General features: G+C 39.0%; 1 protein-coding gene across 2 annotated transcripts in view; it reads right to left on the bottom strand.

The window, feature by feature from the left end:
• Positions 1-23,057, bottom strand: part of GPC3 (glypican 3) — a 465,274-nt gene that overhangs the window by 156,624 nt on the left and 285,593 nt on the right. Inside the window, exons 4-5 of one of the 2 annotated variants that reach the window (XM_002763282.7) lie at positions 13,541-13,674; positions 1,790-1,915 (exon numbers count right to left, since the gene is read on the bottom strand). In XM_002763282.7, the coding sequence (XP_002763328.2) occupies positions 1,790-1,915; positions 13,541-13,674 (260 nt within the window). The remainder of the gene's footprint in view (positions 1-1,789; positions 1,916-13,540; positions 13,675-23,057) is intronic. The other variant, XM_008989909.5, reaches the window with a different exon arrangement.

Raw genomic sequence — 23,057 nt, forward strand, 5'->3', positions numbered from 1 at the left:
CATTCCATGTCCTGGTATTGGGTCCAACTAGAATGTAAGCTCTTCAAACCAGCTAACTTGCCCTTTTCGCCCTTGGCTTGCATCCCTAGCACCTAGCTTGGTGCCTAACACATAATATCTGAAAACATAAATGTTGAAGATATGAATGAGTGAATAAATTAATAAGGAAAAACATACGGATACTGTTAGACCTGGAAGGACTCTAATCCAACCATTTCCTTTTTTAGACAGGGGAAACCAAAGCCTAGAGAGATTAAGTCACTTGCCTTTGGTTAAGCAACTAATTAGTGAAAGATTCGGAACCTGACTTTGGGTCGATTCTGCTCTACAACATGCTACTATGTGTACAAACATTTTCTAAAGCAGGTTCATCAACTCCTTGAGGTTTCCTATGCATTCTATCCTTAGATTTAATTTTTTAATTGCAAGCTATTCTTCCCAAATGCAAAGCAATGGAGGTTAGAAATACCACTAGCACACCAGAATGAAACTCTGTGAGGACAGGAAATTACGTCTGTTTTGTTCATATCAACAGGCTTGGCACTTAGAAGGTGATCAGTAAATACTTGCTGAATAAATGAATATAATGAATATACGTGATTTCCTTTTCAGTGAAGAGCACATTCTTCACAGATAATGATAGCATAGATTATATTAACAAATACTTGGCTGGTGCAGTGGTTCACGTCTATAAGTCCAGCACTTTGGGAGGCTGACATGGGCAGATCACCTCAGGTCAGGATTTCGAGACCAGCCTGGCCAATATGGTGAAACTCTGTCTCAACTAAATATACAAAAATTACCCGGGTATGATGGCAAGTGCCTGAATCCCAGCTACTTGGGAGGCTGAGGTGAGAGAATCACTTGAACCCGGGAGGCAGAGATTGCAGTGAGGCAAGATCGCACCATTGCACTCCAGCCTGGGTGTCAAAGTGACGCTCCAACTCAAAAAAAAAAAAAAAAAACTCAATAAAATATTTCAGTAAAATTGCTCAGTGAAATGGTATTCCTCTTTCCCTTCCTTTTCTTCCTTTCTCTATCTTCATTTGTAAAATGGGGGAAATAACATTATTCATGTAATAGGATTGTTATAAAGATAAATAATACAGACAAAGCACTTAGCATGATACTTAATACACAATTAATTGTCAATAAATGATAGCTATTAAGATGAATGCGATTTCTTCAAATCAAATAAATAAGGGCCTACATAATGAGGAGATGGAAGAATGAAAGAAAAAAGAAAATTTCATTAATGCTTTAAATTCTGTAAAATGGCCTTCAGAAATAGTCTCTGTGTGTTTCAAACTTTGCAGCTTCTAGGAGGGCTATAAATTATAGACATCATCTGGAATATCATAGATGTTTTATCTGTTTTTCTTGGAGAGTCTCACTCTGTCACCCAGGCTGGAATGCAGTGGTGCTATCTCAGCTCACTGCAACCTCCACCTCCCAGGTTCAAATGATCCTTCTGCCTCAGCCTCCCAAGTAGCTGGGACTACAGACATGTGCCATCATGCCTGGCTAATTTTTGAATTTTTACTAGAAATGGGGTTTTACTGTATAGGTCAGGCTGGTCTCGAACTCTTGACCTCAGGTGATCTGCCCACCTCAGCTTCTCAAAGTGCTGGGATTAGAGGCAAGAGCCACCACACCCAGCCTCATAGATGTTTTTTCTAGAATTTTTCTTGTGAAATTAATGGAGACAGAGAGAAGTCATAATTAACCTTTAAATAAACATACAGTTATTCCTCAAATATTGCTATATGTAACTTTCAAAAAAGATCACCTCTCCACGAGTTCTTGTCCATTCCAGCAAAGGGTGTCGTTTTCCGCCACAGGGCTATGGCTGCAGATATAGCCAGGTAAAGCACTATAGAAGCTGATGAAAGATTTCAACTTCTGAATTAGTTCCCTAAAAGAAAAACAAAACATCTGCGCATAAGAGGCAAGTAAACCCAGTATGAGGAAAGTTTAATTTCCTTATCAGCATGACAGAAAGGCTATGCCAGGCTGATTAGAGCAATAAATGATTTTTAAAGACATTCTTGGCTAGAAGGCCACAGTTTAGTTTAAAAAAAAAATCAATAAAATTATATTAGTAAAAAGTTGCCTGCCATATAAGGTGCTGTTCCTATCAGAAGGATGATTTAATTCCAACATCCATTTTCTAACATGTTCTGCTTCTATTTTTGTTGTTGTTCAGAATGCTGTTACTTACATTTCCAAAGGTGCTGATTACAAGGCACACTGGAGCACTACATAACTTTTGGTTTCTGAGTGTAATTGGGTGCATTGATTGTAATTTACAATGCTATTACCCTAGAGATGGCCCGCTTCCATGTAGACTCTGGGTAATGGTTGCAGATCAGAATTGCAGGGTGCTCAGAACAGTGTAAGCTCGACGAAATTCTCCTGGCAATATGGTCAGAGCAACTCACATCTGCCAGAAGAGGAAGGTTTCTTTGTTCTTTGTATGTGTGGCTCCTGTGAGGGAGAGGGAGCGGGGTGGGGGGTGATTCTAGTATATTTTATTATTTATTTGCTTTTATTTTTGTGCTACACATGATAAGACGTGTGTGTGTGTGTGTGTGTGTGTGTGTGTCTGAAAGAAAGAGACAGTGAAAGAGAGACTATATTATGTCTGCAATTATATGCAAACACACACATAAATACCAGAATAATTTCAGGTCTATTATCTATTTTGAGATGTACATGGATATACAAAGTAATATGCCTTAGACTGGAGAGAAGTGGATATCTTTAAAAAGAAATAATAAAATATCTATGTAATAGATGTGCAGTGTAAGCAAACATAAATAAAACATATTTTCTTTTCTTTCCTTTTTTTTTTTTTTGAGATGGAGTTTCACTCTTATTGCCCAGACTGGAGTGCAGTGGCTTGAACTGGAGTGCAGTAGCGCGATCTCAGCTCACTTCAACCTCTGCCTCTCGGGTTCAAGCGATCTTCCTGCCTGAGCCTCCCGTGTAGCTGGGATTACAGGCATGCACCTGGCTAATTTTTTATATTTTTAGTAGAGAAGGGGTTTTTCCATGTTGGTCAGGCTGGTCTCAAACTCTGCACCTCCAGTGATCGGCCTGCCTCGGCCTCCCAAAGTGCTGGGATTACAGGCATGAGCCACCATGCCCAGCCACTAAAACACACTTTATTTTCTAAAGCAATGCTACTGATAGAAAATTAAAGCATCTTTCACATCCAAATATACCTTATGTCTATGCTAAGTTGTGGAGACTCTATTCAGGGAATTTTCTGGCAGTGGAGTAATTAATCAACACTGTCCCCAGACTAAGAATGAACTGGCCTCATATACAGACCTCTATAGGAACCAGAGGCCTGAATATCATTTGGACACTGGTGGAAGTCCTTAGCCCAGAAATGCCTTCTGGGAGTTGTTCTCAGATCTGGCCAAATGAGGAAGACTGGTGAAATTATCCTCTTGTACTTAATCCCCTTCTTCTTTTTATTATTGCTGTGGTTTAAGATGGTTTGCCCTTACCAAAACTCATGTAGAGGCGTGGTCCCCAAGGTGGCAGTGTTGGGAGGTTTGTGCCTTTAAGAGGTGAAAATGGATTTATGCTTGCCATGCTAGGCTGGGTCGGTTCTCCAGGGAATGGATTTGTTTCCAGGAGAGCAGGTTGTTACAGAGTAAGATTGCCTCTCATATTTGTTCTTTTCACTTGTGCGCAGTTCCCTTTCCTTTTCTCCGCCATGTTTTCACACAGTATGAGGCCTTCACTTAAAAGCTGCCAGAAGAGACCAATCTTGAACTTCCCAGCCTGATAAATAAACCTATTTTCTTTATAAATTACCCAGTCTTAGGAATTCTGTTACAGCAACATAAAAACAAACTAGGACAATTACCATAAAACTATTCATTTCAACTAATGATTTAAGAGGTGGGGGAGGGAGAGAGAGGGCTCTTAGCACAGATTCACAAAGGCTTGGGTCACAGCAAAGTCAACGTGATGGACAGAACAACTCAAGTAAGGTTATTGGGACATGTATAACTTCTGATACCCCACGAGTTGCTTGCTGTTATGCCTGTACCTCCCACCCCACAGCCTACCCCTGGTGTCTGAGTACCATCAATCTCCAAAGAGAAGAGGCTCAATACAGAGCTCTGAAAATAAAAGTCATCATTACAGTTTCTAATAGAGGAAAAAGATGGGTTCAATTAACAGCTAATAGGAGAGATGCTCATTTTACAAGGTAATAATACAGTTCCCAAAAGTGGAAGCTGAAAGAGTAAAGGCTGAGTCTGAGTAATTCCCCCGCCGCCGCCGCCCGACTCCATAAGGAAATGGAATATGGCCATTAGTCTGTGGTAAACGATGGCCCTCTCTTTAAGGAAAGAATTTCCCTTAGGCCTCCCCCTACCTCCAAATTCCCTCTCACTAACATAGCACATGGCAAGAAAAATTGAACCTATGGTAAGACCTTCCAATTTGATTTCCATAGAAGTTAAAAAAAAAACAAAACCCTGAACTTCTCCCAACCCTTGCAGTTTTCTTGGTGGATCATAAAGATTAATGACAATTTGAAGAAGATCCAGATGAGGTTCGATCTAACTGTCAAGGGTATGAGGGGCTGCAATAAACATAAGACCTCTCATTTTAGTATAGAAAGATATTACCTGGAAGGGTCAACACAAAAGTCTCAGAAAACCACAAAAAATGTGAACATATTATTAGTCTGTTCTCACACTGCTATGAAAAAACACCTGAGACTGGGTAATTTATAAAGAAAAGAGGTTTAACTGACTCATAGCTCTGCATGTCTTGGGAGGCCTCAGGAAACACACAATCATGGCAGAAGGGGAAGCAAGCATGTCCTTCTTCACATGGTGGCAGGAAGGAGAAAAATAAGTGCCCAGCAAAGGGGGAAGCCCCTTATGTAATCATCAGACCTTGTGAAAACTAACTTACTATCATGAGAACAGGATGGGGAAACCACCCCCAGGATTCAATTATCTCCACCTGGTACCTCCCATGACATGTGGGGATTATGGGAACTAAACTCAAGATAAGATTCCAGTGGTGACATAGCCAAACCGTATCAGTGAATAGTATGAACATGGTCTGGGTTATCATGTTCTAGAACTCAGGGAATCTCTTTGAAAGTTGAACAAGGTAACTTGGAAAAATAAAAGGTTATCCTACTTTATTAACTTCACAGGGCATATGGGATGGGCATAGAAAGAGACTATGTTTTAAAAACTTCCTTCTAAATTAGTTATTTTGAATTTAGAACACAGTTTTATTTTGCAACCATGTTAGAATGATTCAGTTCTCAGAACAGCCCCTTCAAACCTGTTGTGAGTAGTAGCTAAAAGCACTGATTATGGGGTCTGACTCAGCTGAATTTCAAATGTCGGCTATGCCCTCACTTACTGAGCAGTGAAATCTTAGGCAAATTCTAAACTTCTCTGACTTTTAGTATCAATGATATATTCTATTCTACAGTAACCTTGTGATGATTAAATGAGATAATACATGTAAAGTGTTTAGCAAAGTACCTGCAGAATGAAGCACAGAGTAATCACTCTACAATGTTAGCCATTGCCAATATTACTATTATCATGAATCTGTAGAATAGAATATATCATTGATACTGTTTGGCTGTGTCCCCACCCAAATCTCATCTTGAATTGTAGCTCCCATAATTCCCATGTGTTATGGGAGGGATCTGGTTGGCGATAACTGAATCATGAAGGTGGTTTCCCCCACACTGTTCTTGTGGTAGTGAATAAGTCTCACAAGATCTGATGGTTTTATAAGGGGTTTCCCCTTTTGCTTGGCTCCCATTCTCACTTGCCTGCCACCACATAAGACATGCCTTTTGCCTTCCACTATGATTGTGAGGCCTCCCCAGCCATGTGGAACTGTGAGTCTATTAAACCTCTTTCCTTTATAAATTATCGAGTCTCGGTTATGTCTTTATCAGCAGTGTGAAAATGGACCAATACAGTCATATTTATGAAATACATATATTATAGTCCAGATAAATTTATGTATGCCAGATAATTAAAAAATTTTCAAGTTCTACATAATTTTATGTGCAATAAAATAATTAAAATCCCTTATTTTTTGAGGTGGTTGTTAATAAGTACAACCATTGTCTCTTTCAACAGATTTTTCCTGGTGTTCTTCTTAAACTAGTTAGCTACTGGGGTGGGTAATCCCTTTGACTAATATGGTATAGCAAATGTTCAGAATAGGCAAATATATAGAGATATACAGTAGATTACTGGTTGCTTAAGACTGGGGAGATGAAGGTTGGGGAATGATAGCTAAAGAGTGCAGAGTTTCTTCCTGAGGTGATGACAATGTTCCAAAATCGGTTGTGATGATGGTTGTACAACTCTATGGATATACTACAAAAAATTGAAGTATACACTTTAAATGGATAGATTGTATGGTATGTGGATTAAATCTCAATTAAGGTGTTACCCCTGCCCCTCAACAGAACGGGTAGAGAAGAGGTGAGAAATATGTTTTAGAGAAAGAGAGGCTTTTCTACTATGGGGAGGGATGCCCCTTGGAAGAATAAAAGGAGATAAGGAGGAGAGTTGGGAAAAGACAGGTTAGATGCAAATAGATTAGGCAAGGGATGAAAAGGGAAATATGTAAGAGCTGCAGCTTCCGCACTGCAACAGCTGTAAACAATTCAAATATATTTCTTCCTCCATCTTCTAAAATAAAGTCTTTGCCGTTCTTTCTCAGTGTAAAAGAAACACATGCTCACTATAGAGAATTTAGAAAATAAAGAAATATAGAAAGGGAAAAAAATTCATTGTCCCACCAGTCACAGATAACCACAGTTAATATTTCAATATATTTTGTCCTATATTTTTCTTGAGTAAATTTTCATACTTATTTCTTTAAAACACTTACACTTATTTCTTTCATAGTCTTGTTACCTGAATTCTTTTTGGTTCTTAGTGTATATTATCTCCATTAGAGTCCAAGGTAGATACGACTAGAACGACCTCAGAATTAAATAAATCCTGGTTCTCAAACAATTCCCAGGCCCTGTAGGATGAGGCCCTGTGGGATGAGGCAGTACCTGCCTTTTGGAGAACAAAGAGTAGGTCTCCAGCACAGCTCGCAAACTGGCCAATATCTTAGAGTCTCAAAGGACAGTGTTATAGTGAAGGCCATTCCTTTATCCAAAACCTTCTGAATTACTGTGAGAAAATAAATCTTTGTCTCTAAAAGAAGCTGATTCATGAAAATAGTGCAAACATATTCTTTTGGAGGCTGGGTAAAAAGATTTTAGAAACTGTTGGAGAGTTAATGAGCTTTTCAAAGGACAGTGACAACAGGTGATAATGTCCATCGCCACTACAGCAGCAGAGTGTGACAAGAGTAGTTTACCTCCTACCAAGTTTACCAGGCCTCTCTCATCTCTCCTCTTCTTTTCTCTTCCTGCCATTTCTTTCTAAACTTGTTCCAGTGTAGGAATTAAGTGAACTTTAATCTTTTCTTAAATAAAGGTTTATATTCCTCTGCTTATCATTTTAAAAGAGGAGCTGAATATTTCTATTTTTCTCTTTAAAGAAAGACACCTGAAACTAAGTGACATGTTAATTACCCATGTATGACTCAGTCCAGATTTTTTCCTTTGTGCTAGTAGCACATGACAGACAACAAAAGAATCTCCACCTGTGAACTAAGACAGTCTGCTCAACTGAATTGTTCCTAGAGAAAAAAAAAAAGGATAGAAAGGTCGAACAATTAGTTGCCCGGGATGGAAAAAACAATTTGATTGAAGGGAATGTTTTTTGATTCGAATTCCACTTTATTCTAATACATACATGTCAAACATACCATTGACATACAAATTGCGAAGCCTACGGCTCTCAATTAGACAAATCCAACATTTGCTTATGGTAGCCCGGTCAGGAAAAAGAGTCTCATCATAAAGGTTTCCATTCAATGTGTTAAGTGTGGAACTAAAGGATAGAGCCCCTTTGCTTGCATGAGCCATTTTGAAATATGGCAGCTGGATGCTCAGCATCTTCCCTGGAGGGCTTCCATCATCCTGAAGAGGATCACCCCTCCCCTTCTTTGGTTGCAGGAGAGGAGGCTGCCTTTGCTTTCTCGCAATGATTTGCTTGGGCAGGCATCAAAGCAGTACTAACTGGAAATCACTGCAAGTAAAAACAGCCTTTCATCCCTGACTGCAGATCTGGAACTTTTTTTCTGTATTATTAAGGTTCACTTTTTTTCTCTTCATGTAAAGTAATATGAGCTTATTATTTTTAAAAGTTCACAATGCAAAAGAGTTACCTAAACTAAAATAATGAAAATTGGAATGATGTAAGAACACGCTTAATTCTGCTGGAGACAGCCTTTCACAATTTAATTCAAAACAAGAGTTTTCTATCATCCTAAAGTCTCACCCATGCTTTTTCTCATACTGTTCCCTTTTCCCAGAACACCCTCCTTTTCTTCTTCCATCTGCTGAGTTTGTTTGAACTTATCTTCAGGCTGAACTCAAAAGTTACCTCTTCCAAGAAGTCTTTCTTAATGCTCCCAGGAGAGGGGCTATGTTCCCCATCTGTGACACTGCCACTCTTTTGCACGTAGCTCCGATTTGCCACTCACCCCCAATGTATGGAAATTATTCGTTTGCATGTTTCCCTCCCTAACTAAGCTAGGTGTTCCTCCATTCATCAGGGCCTAACCTTACACAGTGCGAAACATAGAAATGGTGTTGACAAATGTTGAAAGAAGTAGAGTCTTATTTAGAGCAGAATGACTTGTACCAGATCCAGAACTCCTTGATTCACTCAGGACATACTTTGTTTTGTTCAGAGGCGGTGGGAGTAGGCATTGATTTTGGACTAGGGGAGCTGAGATCAGCTTTTGTCCTTTTCTTTCTAGTTCATTTACTAGTGTCACCTAATCCATTGCCCCTTTGGACCAAGTCAGAGGAGTAGAAGAGGGGGAGCACAGGGAGAAGAGGGCTGGAATATGTAGATGTAATTTCACAAGGGTGGAGGGACTGTGTGACTTTCTCACAGGTTAGCAGTTGGTCCAAAAGCTTGGTATATATAGAGGCAAGATGGACTGTTCAACCATAGATTCCGCATTTGAACAATGGAAAAATATTGTTCATGTACTCTACCAAACAGTATATTGTGTAAACATGGCAAGGTAAACAGTATCATAAAGGAAGCAGTGAAGTAGACATTTGGGAGGACAAAGAAGGGAGAAGCTAACAACTGACATGAGCTGGAAGGGGCTGTGAAGATCTGACTTCTTCTATCCTGATTGTACTAGTTGTGCATCTTGTTCTTCACTCACTGTTTTAAATCTGATGACAGATATTTTCAATACTTATCCCTTAAAGGAACACCGAGTCCCATACATAGACCACAAGTTAAGTACCAAATCGCCTTGAAATTGAACTAAGCTGTTTCTACGATTAGTTGTGTGTTGCAAACTACCCAGTTGGGGGCAGACAAAACAAACAGATGACTTCTGAATGCTACCAAAGGAATCCTGCATTTCATTATGTGTTGTTATTTTAAGAAGGCAAAGGGCTTTTCAACTCATAATCAGATTCAGACAGCTTGTCACAATCCCCACAGACTGAATACTACAATAGGGTTCCTTTGCAATTATCATATTTTTAACCACAGAGGACAGAGCTTGGGCATGGGCATGAGGAGTGGTAGAGGCACATGTATTTTTCTGGACAGTGTGAGATGCTGTGCAGAACATACTGAGAGATTTATAGAGGTACTAACACTGCCAGAACAAACCCTCTTAAGAACATCAGATTGCAGGGGGCAATGCATTTAGCAAGAGATCATCTTAATTCCCACTTCTTTCTCCCTAAGAGGATTTACAATGCCTATCTGAGGGAGTTATATAAAATCAGATACTCTCCAGTTGTTTTGTTTTCTTCTTCTGCCAGAGAATTCACAAAGAAAGGTTCCATCTCAGATTCTAATGCTTCAGTTTCAATAAAAGTGAGAAACATCTTTGGGCAGGCTCAGGCTCCCAACACCCAAAGAAGTTCTGCCTGACCATCATTTACTCAACTTTACAGGTTTTGTCAATTTTTTTTTTACTATACTTTCTTTTCCTTGGAGATTAGCTACAAGTTCAAAAATGAATCTAGGCCACGTGTGGTGGCTCACAAGAATGGCTTTAACCTGGGAGGCATAGGTCACAGTGAGCTGAGATCATGCCACTGCACTCCAGCCTGGGTGACAGAGTGAGACCCAGTCTCAAATATATATATATATATATATAAATACAAACTAAGTACGAAATCCAGTACCCAGCCAAAACTTCATTTATCAATTTCTTCTTTCCCTGGAGGAATCAACACACACACAGCTGTCCCCGGTAAGGTGAAAGGGAATGAGTCTCCCAGAGCCCAAGACGGAAGTCATAACAGCAGGTCTTGATAAACCTCCTACTTATAAATGTGTCTAGGTTGGCGGAGTCATTTCAAAATGGGACTGAGTGGGTGCGTTAATTTTGAAAAAGCTCCACATGTGAATTGGCTACAAATTCATATACCATTTCGTCCATCAAGTCTCAAGGTTCTGTCTTTCTTGGAGGCTGCCTCTGTACTCTGGACATTCTTTTGCTTTAGCACTTACAAATCTGTTTTGGAATTATGTGTATTTAAGTCTATTTCCCCATTAAACTGAGCTGGAGAGCATAGATTGTGTCTTTTTATTTTCAGTGCCCAGTATACATTCTGGTACTTAACAAGTGTTTACTAAATTTTTGCTGAACTGAATAAAGATACATCCCACCCACACACACATACAGAGTAAGTCCTCACTTAATGTCATTGATAGGTTCTTGGAAACTGAAACTTAAGGTGAAAAAATGTACAGCAGGTCCTCAAATTATGTGGTTTCATTCAACATTTTGTTACAAGGATGATGAGGAAAAATTGGTTTTGTTATATGTTGTTTCGCTTAAAATTGCAGTTTCCAAGAACCTATAGACATAGTTAAGTGAGGATTATCTATCAATCTATCTATCTGTCTATCTATCTATCTATCTATCTATCTATCTATCTATCTATCGTCTATCATCTATCATCTTCACTTCAGTCAAATATGGAAGGGGTTGCCACTAGTTAAAGGTCAATGCAGATTTTTGGAGCAGGGAGATGCTCCATCCACTCCACGCATCAACCTGGTATTGCAGTACCAGGAATGGTGCACCCCCTTGGGGAATACGAAAGTAAACAAATAAATTAAATTAAGGTCGATGGCTTAGATGAACTGAAGTTTATTTCTCAGGTGGTTCAGTCCAAGAGTGAATCCAATGGAGAAAAATGGACAAAGGACAAGCAGCTGCAAAAGAGAGCCTTAATAAATGGCCTAAAAGACAAACATTTCCCGAAGAACCCCTATGCTATAGGAAAATGCTTGTCAAACCTCTTGATGTTGGGAGCCCTGAAACAGTTTTAAAATACGTCCACAAGCCCCTTAATTCTCCCTTCATGAGGTGGAGCTTAATTTCCTCCCACTCCTTGAGTGTGGATTAGAATTAGTGGCACACTGGCTGGGTGTGGCGGCTCACATCTGTAATCCCAGCAGTTTGGGAGGCTGAGGCAGCTGGATCACCTGAGGTCAGGAGTTTGAGACCAGCCTAGCCAACATGGTGAAACCCTATCTCTACCAAAAATACAAAAGTTAGCCAGGTGTGGTGGCGCAAGCCTGTAATCACAGCTTACTCAGGAGGCTGAGGCAGGAGAATAGCTTGAACCTGGGAGGTGAAAGCTGCAGTGAGCTGAGATCGCACCATTGCACTCTAGCCTGGATGACAGAGTGAGACCTGTCTCAAAAAACAAAATGAAACAAAAAACCACAAAGAATTAGTGGCTCGCTTCTAATAAATCAAATATGACAAAATTGATGGTGTGTCACTTCCAAGACTAGGTCATAAAAGACACTATAGCTCTCTCCTTGCTCTCTTCTATGGATCATTATTGTGGAGTAGCCAGCTACCATGTCCTGAGGCCATTCATGTGGTCCATGTGGTGAGGAACTGAGACCTCCTTCCAACAACCAGAAATAACCTGCTACACTTGCAAGTGAGCCACGTTGGAAGATGGTCCTCCAGCCTCCATCAACTGCAGCCTCAGGATCCCAGAGAGTTTTCGGTTATATGATATATATCTGTCGATATTTACTGTTTTAGAAATTTTTTTAAAAATTAAATTTATTACTAATTTGAAACTAGCAATTAGAGACTCATTACGTGTTAAGATAAACATTAATAACATTTCATGAAAACAGTGAGAAAAATGGTATCATTTTTCATTTTTGCAAGCTGTCTCTGCTCTCTGGCTTGATGGGGGACAGGTAGAGTCTTTATTGATTTCTCCATTTAATCTGTTGCAACACATTGTTTTGGTTCAAGTGTATGAACAATATCCAGCTTTACACAGATATGTAATGAGCAAAAGGAAAACCTCATAGATGCCCTGAAAGTGTTGCTGGGACTCCCAGCAGTCCTGAAATCACATTTTGAAACAGCTGCTACAGGGAAACTAGGAATCCATTAGCTTGGAAGTCAACAAAAGAGAAACAAATGAGGACTTTCTAAAATGCTTCAGTGGGGGAACTCTTTCAAGCTGCATTACTGCCTTCTTTTATCCTTTATTGTATCATAAAATGCTAAGAATTACCATCTCAGAAACCTTTATAGGAAAATGAGAGAAATGGAAGAGTTTAGCCCAAATCTGGGATGTTACTTAATTCCTTTCTTCATTTTCTATCTATAGGCCAATCTTACTTAACCCCCTCAAGGTCAATAGGAACAACTCATGTCTAGATGTTCTTGAGCCAGTGGCAAGGCTGGCTACATGTGCAGTCTTTTCAGGTAAAGCAATTCTAGAGTTGTGTTGGGCTTCTGATCCACTTTCTACCCATTTGTTGTAATAATAATAAAAAAAAACCAGAATGGGGACAGAGGGACTCTGGATCGGGGAGAAGGGATGAAGAAAATAAGAAACAAACCTGGAATTTTGTCCCTTGACTAATGTTTTAAGAACTAAGGACAGGATCCTTCATTTTATCATTTTTAAAAGAGCATGTAAAGTGTGCAGTGTCTGTGTATGTGTGTGTGTATATACACATGAATGTGTCTCACCAGCTTCTCGCTGGTGAATTTGACTCTGACTCACTGTTAATAATGGGAAAAGCTACGAAGCAAGCCATGAAATTGTGAGATCAGATTGTAAGCAGAAACTATTTTGCTTAATCAATAAAAGTTCTTGAATAGGGAAGTCCTTTCCACACATATTGCTGTACTAGATATTTATGAAAAGTATATTTATATTTAAATATGGCTTGGAATATAATACTATATATTTTTTAAACACTGACAGATGATAAAATTTAATTAATCAAGCACTCTACTCAGAAGAACTAAATAACACATATTTAAGAAGTTTCACTCCAGTGGTTTTTTGACCTTAAAATACAATTGCTAATTGTATGCTGGAATAAAGAAAAATGAAACCTCTCACCTTCTTCGGCTGGATAAAGTTTCCTCATGTTCTACATGAGCAACTTTTAATACTTTCTTGTCAATAAACAGATCTTCAGGATAATAAGCAGATCTATACTGGCGCTGCTGAGAATGGGCACATAACTTGCCAATCTGAAAAAAGAAAGGCAATATAATTACATGATACTTGCACAGATACGATAGTAGAAACAAATTCTGAAAGACACTTCAATTTCTTCCCCCAATTTTAAATAGAAGAACAAAGCTATGACTAGAATCAAAAAAGGTGATAATCTTGTAAGGCAAAGAACCATCGGTGGAAAGAAGGCTGAAGAAAGGTGTTAATGCATGCGAAGAAGTTCACAAAAGGGAACTGCACAATTTAGGAAGAACTGGTGCAGGAGATGTGGGTTGTGTAGCCAGTTAATAGAAGAGCAGCCTCCCAAGCACAGAGTGCTCCCAATTTCTATGAGTATTTTGTTATAAGACCCAAGCTAAGGTACTCTGGAAAAAGTGTGGTTGCTCATCTGGCTTTCCTAAAAATGCCCAAGGGAAGAAGGCAAGTCAACCAATCAGTAGCCAGTGACAGGTGTCTCACACCTGTAATTCCAGCAGTTTCAGAGGCTGAGGCCAGAGGATCACTTGTGGCCAGGAGCTCGAAGCCAGCCTGGGCAACACAGCAAGACTCAGTCTCTACAGAAAGTAAAATATTAGCTAGGCATGGTAGCATACACCTGTAGTCCCAGCTACTCAGGAGGCTGAGGTGGGAGGATCGTTTGAGCCTGGGACGTCAAGGCTGCAGTGATCCATGATTGTGCCACTGCACTCCAGCCTGGGTGATAGGGGGAGATCCTGTTTCTAATTAATTAATTAGCCAGTGTCATCATCTATAAACTGATATCATTAAATAAGCCCAGGATTAAAAGTATTTCAAAAACATAGGTGCTTCAGAGTCTCCCTTTCTCCCTTCCTCCCTGTCTCCTTCCTTCCTCCTTTCTTCCGTCCCTTTCTTCCTTCCAGCTTTCCTCATTCATTCATTCAAAAATATTTATTGGATCCCTCTAAAGCTGACTTCTTTTACACACATATAGCAATATTTTTTTAAAAATGGTATAATATTTCTTAGCTCTGTTCTACTTGATGTCTTTTGTTTATTAGTAGATTTGCAACTTTGTTTGCTTTCAAGTAAAAGCCTAAATGAACTTTCATGTAAAGAAATATGAATATGAACATTCTTATATATCTCCCTTGTGCCAGACACTATGCCAACTATTATCACCCCCATTTTAGAGATGAGGAGATTGAGGCTTAAGAAGTTAAGTGACTTGCATAAGGAAAATAAACAGTGAACTCACTTGTCTGATTTCAAACCCATTTGTCTGACTTCAAAGCTTATGCAACATTGCCTCCCTAGCAGATGATGCTTGACTTCCAGTGGCTTACATTCTACATTGTAGAAAAATACAAAGAATTACCAATCCTCAAAAACATAGTCACCCAACATAGCCAAGGTGAATATATAGACTCTAACCTTCAGGAAAAATATTAGGAATATCTGGCAAGGAGAAGGGTTGTATGTTTGTCATTTTTGTACCTCCATGCTATTCAGACTGGATTTTGTGCACTGTTAGGTGAATTAATTGAAGTGAATTGAAAGAATCTTATATCATCAGGCTCAGATCAGCACTCTACTTATAAGCCACGGACTCTGTGTGGTAATCCCAGCTTCTGGATTTCTCAAGATGGCCCCGACAGCATTTACTAAGTTATCTATTTATACAGCTTTGGAAGGTTATTCATATAAATAAAGTCTCAAATTAGAAAAAAATTTAGAATCAGAGTAGCATCATCTTCATTTATAAAAGAGAGTATCTATAATTTTATATTCATATTAGCTATACTCAATAGTTTACATTAATGGGAATAAAACAAAAGCCAAAGACACTTAAAGACATTCAATTTGGCTTTGGAATGCATGATACTGAATTTTTCAGATGTGCTTACATAATGCTATTTGACTTGGGCTAATATTAACTTCAAAGTGTGTGCATTCCATGAATATGCCTTAACTAGTACTCTGGTAGGGTGCTTTTAGGTCAGGGGCTGCCTGGCTGGACTATGGAGTTGAGTTTCAATCATTTTCAAAGCATAGAATGCAGACGCCAAATAACTGAGGGCAGACTATGTATCACCACTTTCTATCTGAAGACATATACATGTTTACTTTGTGAAAATGCAGGTGAAATTTCATGGAACAAAGCCTTGGTGTTTGTTCCATAAATATCTATTATTCTGTGAACAAACATTTATGTGAGAGCTTATTTCACTAAGATCAAAGTATTTTTTAACACATTCAGGAACACAGTACACATTGTCTTGACCTACACCTGTTCCCAGTCCAGCACCAAAATCAAATCTTTCAAACATCTTTCACAGTAACTTGTCTACTTGCAACCCACAGCTGTGAAATTTCCCTCCCCATTGAAAGGCCGCCCTTTCTATCAATGAATACTAATTGGTCCACAGCAAGACTTGAAAGTTTTTAGCCCCCTCCCTGCCACTTGCGGGGTTTTTAGCCCCCTCTCCTCACATACAAAGCATTTGTCAAATACATTCCCTGGAAAGGGGTACAGCTGAGGCAAAAGTAGGAAGGTTAAGAACAAATGACAGTGTAGCCAGTCAGCAATCTGATCTTTCTTCCCAAGTCACCCAGTGTAACATTATCAAGCCAACTTTCCAAGGCTCTGTGTGGGGTAAGGGGCACACAATGGTGTCCTGCCAATAACCCCACTCCTCCATCTGAAATGTGCCACATCTTATCAGACAGGCTGTATTTTCTTCCACAAATCTACCATGAAGCAAATTCTCCTCACATACAAAGCATTTGTCAAATACATTCCCTTCTTTGGGTCCTTCTCACTACATCTTTCACCTCCACACTACGCGAGCTGTAGAGGAATATTATAAGCTCATTTTGAGAACTGGACACTAAAGGAAAACATAATTAATAAAGTGATGCAGCATTCACACTAAAGAAGTCCTTTCAGCTTCACACTTGGGAAATGTCAGGCTATGCTGGGAGACTTGGGTCTTACTCTTCAGCAGCCCCTACTGAAGAAGCCAGCCTCCCAAGTGGCATTTTAGAAATCAGTATCCTGCCCAGGAGTTTTAGGCTCTTAAATAAGAAGTATAATCCAATGTCCTTTCACAGACTAATGTATCTAGTCAAGGATGCTGCCACCGGTAAATTTGGTTAGTTGGAGGGAATTTATTGGATAGGTGAGTGTCTCTACCAAAAGACTGGAATATAAAACCTTTTTGTTTTTCATAGACCATGATTCCTAATGGTGTTTTTATTTATGTGCCAGACCTGTGACAGGGAAAGCAATAGTGCTCTGCAGGGTTACAAGTCCTGATACATAAGAAGGCAGGGCCTCTGACCATATCCAGGCCAGGAAGACATTTTAGTAACCTTAGCATCAGTCTTTTCTGCCAGGATCCAGAAGCGCCATCCTTGTACCTACATAAGGAAAATGCACCGCTGGGGCCCAGCATGGTATAGATCAGCGGTGTCCAATCTTTTGACTACTCTGGGCCACGTTGGAAGAAGAATTGTCTTGGGCCACATATAAAATACACTAACACTAATGATAGTTGATGAGCTAGAAAAAAAAAAAATCACCAAAAAATATCAAAATGTTTTAAGAAAGTTTATGAATTTGTGTTGGGCCACATCGAAAGCCCTTTGGGCTGCGTGCAGCCTGCAGGCTGAAGGTTGGACAAGCTTGGTCTAGATCACGCAGAACCCAGTAGGCTGGACATCAGGAGACCTGGCCTGCCACCCCACTTCCACCTTTCACCCACAGCAGGACTTTATTGTGACCTGGTCCCATAGCTTCACTCTAGCTGTAGCTCTTGCCCTATACACAGGAGAAAGATAGGATATTTGAAGTGCCATATTGTCTTCTCAGTTTCCTTGAAAAAAAAAAAGGTGAAAATTACTTTCTGAGTGGAGTATGTTATTGCAGGGCAGGGAAAATTCTATTTTCTTGACCTATGGCTGAGACACCTGTAATAAAAGACAGATTAAAAAGAGAAAACCATATAAATATATTTAATATAAGCTTTATGTCACCCAAGATCCTTTAGAAAGGAAGACCCAAAGAAATGGGGAAAGCTGTGGATTTTTATGCTAAGTTTGTTAAGGAAATGGAGAGTGGTGAAGTGTGATGGGACAAAGAGGGTATAACTGAATGGTAATAAACTGGGGAAACTTAGCCAGGGCAGTTTCTTTAGATTTTTCTCTGTGTCCCTGTATCTTTGGAGGTAAAGTGTTTCTTTCTTTTGGGTATAGAGTGGGCACCTCTCACATGATGGTCTTATGACATATTTCAGAAGGGGGTCAGTCAGGTTCTATGACCTGCTTTAGGGGAGAAGGGGTGAGGGGAAGGTCAGAGTGACTTTCTTGTTTTTGTGGTTTTCTTAAATGCCAAGGTGCTGTATTTTAGGGTGTTGTGTCCTGAACCCCATCATTACCAAAGATTTTGAAATCATGCAAAAATTTGGTCTGATACAATTCACTCCTACACCCTATAATGAACATGTTAAGAAATGCAGCTACTCTGTTGGTTAAAATCTAACTGTATTCATTCTCAGGCCCCTATTCACTATTGGTTTCGGGAATTCTCAAATGACAAATAAATTCAGACTTGATCTTTCACTCCAAATGGCTGAGCAGGAAAGAGAGCCTATATTGAAAGCTTTTCAACAATACCGAACACTTCACGTTTGTTACACAATAACCTATTCCAACCTAGTGCTTCACAGATAACTTCTACATCCATTCTCCATTCTCTTCACTAAGTCCTACCAACAACCCTCTGAGGTATACAGGGCAGGTATTACTTATTTATGTATTTTTTGAGACAGGGTCTTGCTCTGTTGCCCAGGCTGGAGTGCCATGGTGTGGTCACAGCTCACTGTAGCCTTGACCTCCCCGGACTCAGGTAATCCTCCCACTTCAGCCTCCTGAGCACCTGGAACTACAGGTACACACTAACACGCCCGCCTAATGTAACTAGACACAGGATCTCACCATGTTGCCCAGACTAGTCTTGAACTCCTGGACTCAAGTGATCTGCCCACCTTGGTCTCCCAAAGCACTGGGATTACACAGAGTGGGTATCATTAGCCCCATTTTAGATATAAGGAAGCTGAGTCTCACAAAAGTTGAGGAACTTAAAAGCAAGGTCACAATGTTAGTAAACGGTAGAGCTCGGATTTGAATGCTGGTCTGTCTGATTTTGAACCTATGTTTTGTTTTTAATTTTTCCTGTGTCATGGATTTCTGTCACTAGCATAGGCTCTGGGGCTTCCCAGTACTGGGTGTGGCTCAGGTCTGTGGTTATGTGGACAACTTACCATAATTGGAGGATAGTAATAATGAGGAAAAATTCTCCAAACATATTCCAAGAAATGGCTAAAGTTGTTCAACAGAAAACTGACACAATTTTTACCTAGGTTTCAGGTAGTATTTCAAGCGGTGGTAAGTCAATAATGGGATGATTTAAACTCTTTGGTCTGCCAAGTAAGAGTCAATTAGTAACCATACTAAAGCACTGCATGTCAAGTTCTACAGAAGAGAAGGCTCCCAAGTAGGTCCAGCCTGCCACTTGCTGCCTGCAGGATGTCCCTTGACCCTGGCTCCAGAATTTAGATTATTGGGTTGGTTACAAAATCTTCTGTAATTCCTACACTAAAAAAAATTTTTAATGTCTAACCATCTGATCTTTGGCAAAGTTGACAAAAGTAAGCAATGGTGAAAAGTCAACCTATTCAATAAATGGTGCTACTGGACCCCTATCTTTCACCATATATAAAAATTAACTCAAGATGGATAGATTAAAGAATTAAACATTAGACCTCAAACTATAAAAATCCTAGAAGAAAACCAAGGAAATATACTTCTTGATATCACCCGTGGCAAAGGATTTATGCCTAAATCCTCAAAAGCAATTACAACAAAAACAAAAATTGACAAGTGGAACCTAATTAAATTAAAGAGCTTTTTCACAGCAAGAGCAACTATTAAGGAGTAAACAGACAACCTACAGAATGGGAGAAAATATTTGCAAACTATGCATCTGACAAAGGCCTAATATCTAGAATCTATATGGAACTTAAATAAATCAACAAGCAAAAAACAAATAGCCCCATTAAAAAGTGGGCAAAGGACATGAACAGACACTTCTTAAAAGAAGACATACAAGTGGCCAATAAAGATATGAAAAAATGCTTGTTGTCACTAATCATCAGAGAAATGTAAATCAACGTCACAATGAGATATCATCCCACAGAAGTTAGAATGGCTTTTGTTAAATAGTCTAAAACCAACAGATGCTGGTTAGGATATAGAGAAAAGAGAATATTTACACACTGCTGGTGGGAGTGTAAATTAGTCCAGCCACTATGGAGGGCAGTTTGGAGATTTCTCAAAGAACTAAGAGGTGAACTACCATTCGATTCAACAATACCATTACTGGATATATAGCCAAAGGAAAACAAATCATTCTACCAAAAAGACACCTGCACCCATATGTTCACCACAGCACTATTCACAATAGAAAAGACATGCAATCAACCCAGATGCTTAACAACGGTGGACTAGATAAAGAAAATGTGGTACATATACATCATGGAATACTACTCAGCCATAACCAAGCATGAAATATTGCCCCTTGCAGCAACATGGATGCAGCTGGAGGCTATTTTCCTATGCAAAGTAATGCCTGAACAGGAGATCAAATACCACATGTTCTCACTTATTAGTGGGAGTTAATTGTTGAATACACATGGACATAAAGATGGGAATCACAGACTCTGGGAACTACAAGAAGGGAGGAGGAGGCAATGGGGCATGGGCTTAAAAACTACCTATTGGGTGCTATGCTCACTACCTGGGTGATGGGACCATCCATATCCCAAACCTCAGCATTATGCAATATAGCCATATAACAAACCTGCACATGTTCTCCTTGAATCAAAAAAAAGTTATTTGAAACTGTGATGTTTTTGTTTCTGAAATGTATTTTTAATATTTTGTAGGAGAATCCTGTCCTTATATAACACCAGTGTAGTTAAAACATCCAAAGGGAGAAAACCCACGTGAATATTCTGGGTTTAACAATGATGAGAGATTCAGCAAGATAATGACCTAGGATGCACTGTGTTACTAAATTTTGATGATTGATAATGATGGCATGAGTGACTTCAGTAGAGAAGTTCTCAAAATCACAATCATAAGATGCAGAATAAGGCCGGGCACGGTGGCTCAAGCCTGTAATCTTAGCACTTTGGAAGGCCGAGGCAGGTGGATCACGAGAGATCGAGACCATCCTGGTCAACATGGTGAAACCCCGTCTCTACTAAAAATACAAAAAATTAGCTGGGCATGGTGGCACGTGCCTGTAATCCCAGCTACTCAGGAGGCTGAGGCAGGAGAATTGCCTGAACCCGGGAGGTGGAGGTTGCGGTGAGCTGAGATCGTGCCATTGCACTCCAGCCTGGGTAACAAGAGCGAAACTCTGTCTCAAAAAAAAGATGCAGAATATATGGAGATTAAGCAAATAGATGCAAAGCATAGGCAGCTATTTTATATAAAGATTATGCCATGTATCTTATTAAGTATAATTGATAGAATTAATGGTGTGTTAGTAATTTTTGGAGATAATTTTTATGGGGGGTCAGAGTTTATGCTGCAATACATTAGCTGTCTTGGTTGACATACTCACTTTTTTAAATTAAATGTTTTAAGACCCAATATACATAAAATAAAATGCATCCCTAAATTGTGGTTTGATGAGATTTGTAAATTTATACACATGTATACACACTACCTCATAATGTATAAATATTGTCATAATTTTATAGTGACTGACATTTTAATCACTAAAGATGAGATTTGTCTTTTTTAGAATTAGATTAATAACAAAAAGAATAGAAATATCAATAATAAATATGAGTAGATTCAGTATTTATGCATTTGTGTTTGTGGCTTTTTTGCTCAGGATAATTTTTTCTTTCAGGAACTCAGGATAATTTTACCAGTAGTTCTTTTAACTACTGAACGAATATACCAAATATGTTTGTACATTTGGATAGTTTCCACGGTTTTGCTTTTGTGAATAAAATTGCACTGTTTACCCAAGTCTTGTCATTTCATTTTCAAGTACATGTTTTGTAAATACTCCCTCCCAGTATCTGGTTTTTCACTTTTCTTAGTGATGTCTTTTGCACAGAATACTTTTAAAAATTTTTGATGAACTTGATTTTATCTATTTTTGCAGCTTTATGATTGATGCTTTTTTCCACCATAAGAAGCCTTTCCACATGGCAATGTCACAAACATATTTTCTTCTAGAACCTTTATAGTTCATTCATTTATGATGAGGTATTTGATCCATTTTATGTTAATTTTTGTATATTATGTGATGTAAAGATTGACATTTTCATGGCCTAAGTGATGGGCTCATTGGGACCCGAAGCCTCAGTGTCATATAACAAACCTGCAAGTGCATCCTTTAATCTGTAATAAAAGCTGACTTTTTTTTTTGAGACGGAACTTCGCTCTTGTTACCCAGGATGGAGTGCAATGGCGCGATCTCGGCTCACGGCAACCTCTGCCTCCTGGGTTCAGGCAATTCTGCTGCCTCAGCCTCCCGAGTAGCTGGGATTACAGGCATGCGCCACCATGCCCAGCTATTTTTTTTTTTTTTTTGTATTTTTAGTAGAGACGGGGTTTCACCATGTTGACCAGGATGGTCTCGATCTCTTGACCTCGTGATCCACCCGCCTTGGCCTCCCAAAGTGCTGGGATTACAGGCGTGAGCCTGAGATTATTAAAAAGAAAATGCCCTTAAATAAAATTTGTACATGACTAGATATTACTTGTTGATTTCCCTTTCACTGACGTTTTTACTTCATTTCACAGTGCTTAAATCATATGACCTGCTGGATTTCTACTTTCACAAAGTTAATTACATTTTTAAGCCTAGTGCTTTTCCTTTTAAATATTTTCCTTTGGTATTTAAAAATAATGTGTGTGCTCCGTTTATCTGTCATGAATGCTATCCATTTGTTTATCTGATTAACTCGTCAAACTTTCCAATAGTTATTTAACACTTAAGAAATAAAGATTATGTTTTCCAAATATTTATCAGATTGTTTCAGTACCATTTGTTAAGATCATTTCTCACTTAGTTACTTCAATGTTTTATTTCTTTAAGTTTAATTGGCCACATTGTGGATCTATTTCTGAACTCTATTCTGTTGATTTGAATGTCTGTGCTTATGCAAATATATCATTCTCTTAATTGAAGTATTATTATAACATCTCAAATTCAGCTAATAAAAGTCCATCCAACATAGGAAAAAAAGCGCTTTTCTAAGAAATGTTGCCAAATATGATTTAAATTTAGTCTTGGATCACTGATGGATTCATCAGAACCCTGAAGAATTAAAACCAAAACTTTCTCTGA

This window comes from Callithrix jacchus, chromosome X (genome assembly GCF_049354715.1).
Source record: "Callithrix jacchus isolate 240 chromosome X, calJac240_pri, whole genome shotgun sequence".
NCBI classification, from domain to species: Eukaryota; Metazoa; Chordata; class Mammalia; order Primates; family Cebidae; genus Callithrix; species Callithrix jacchus.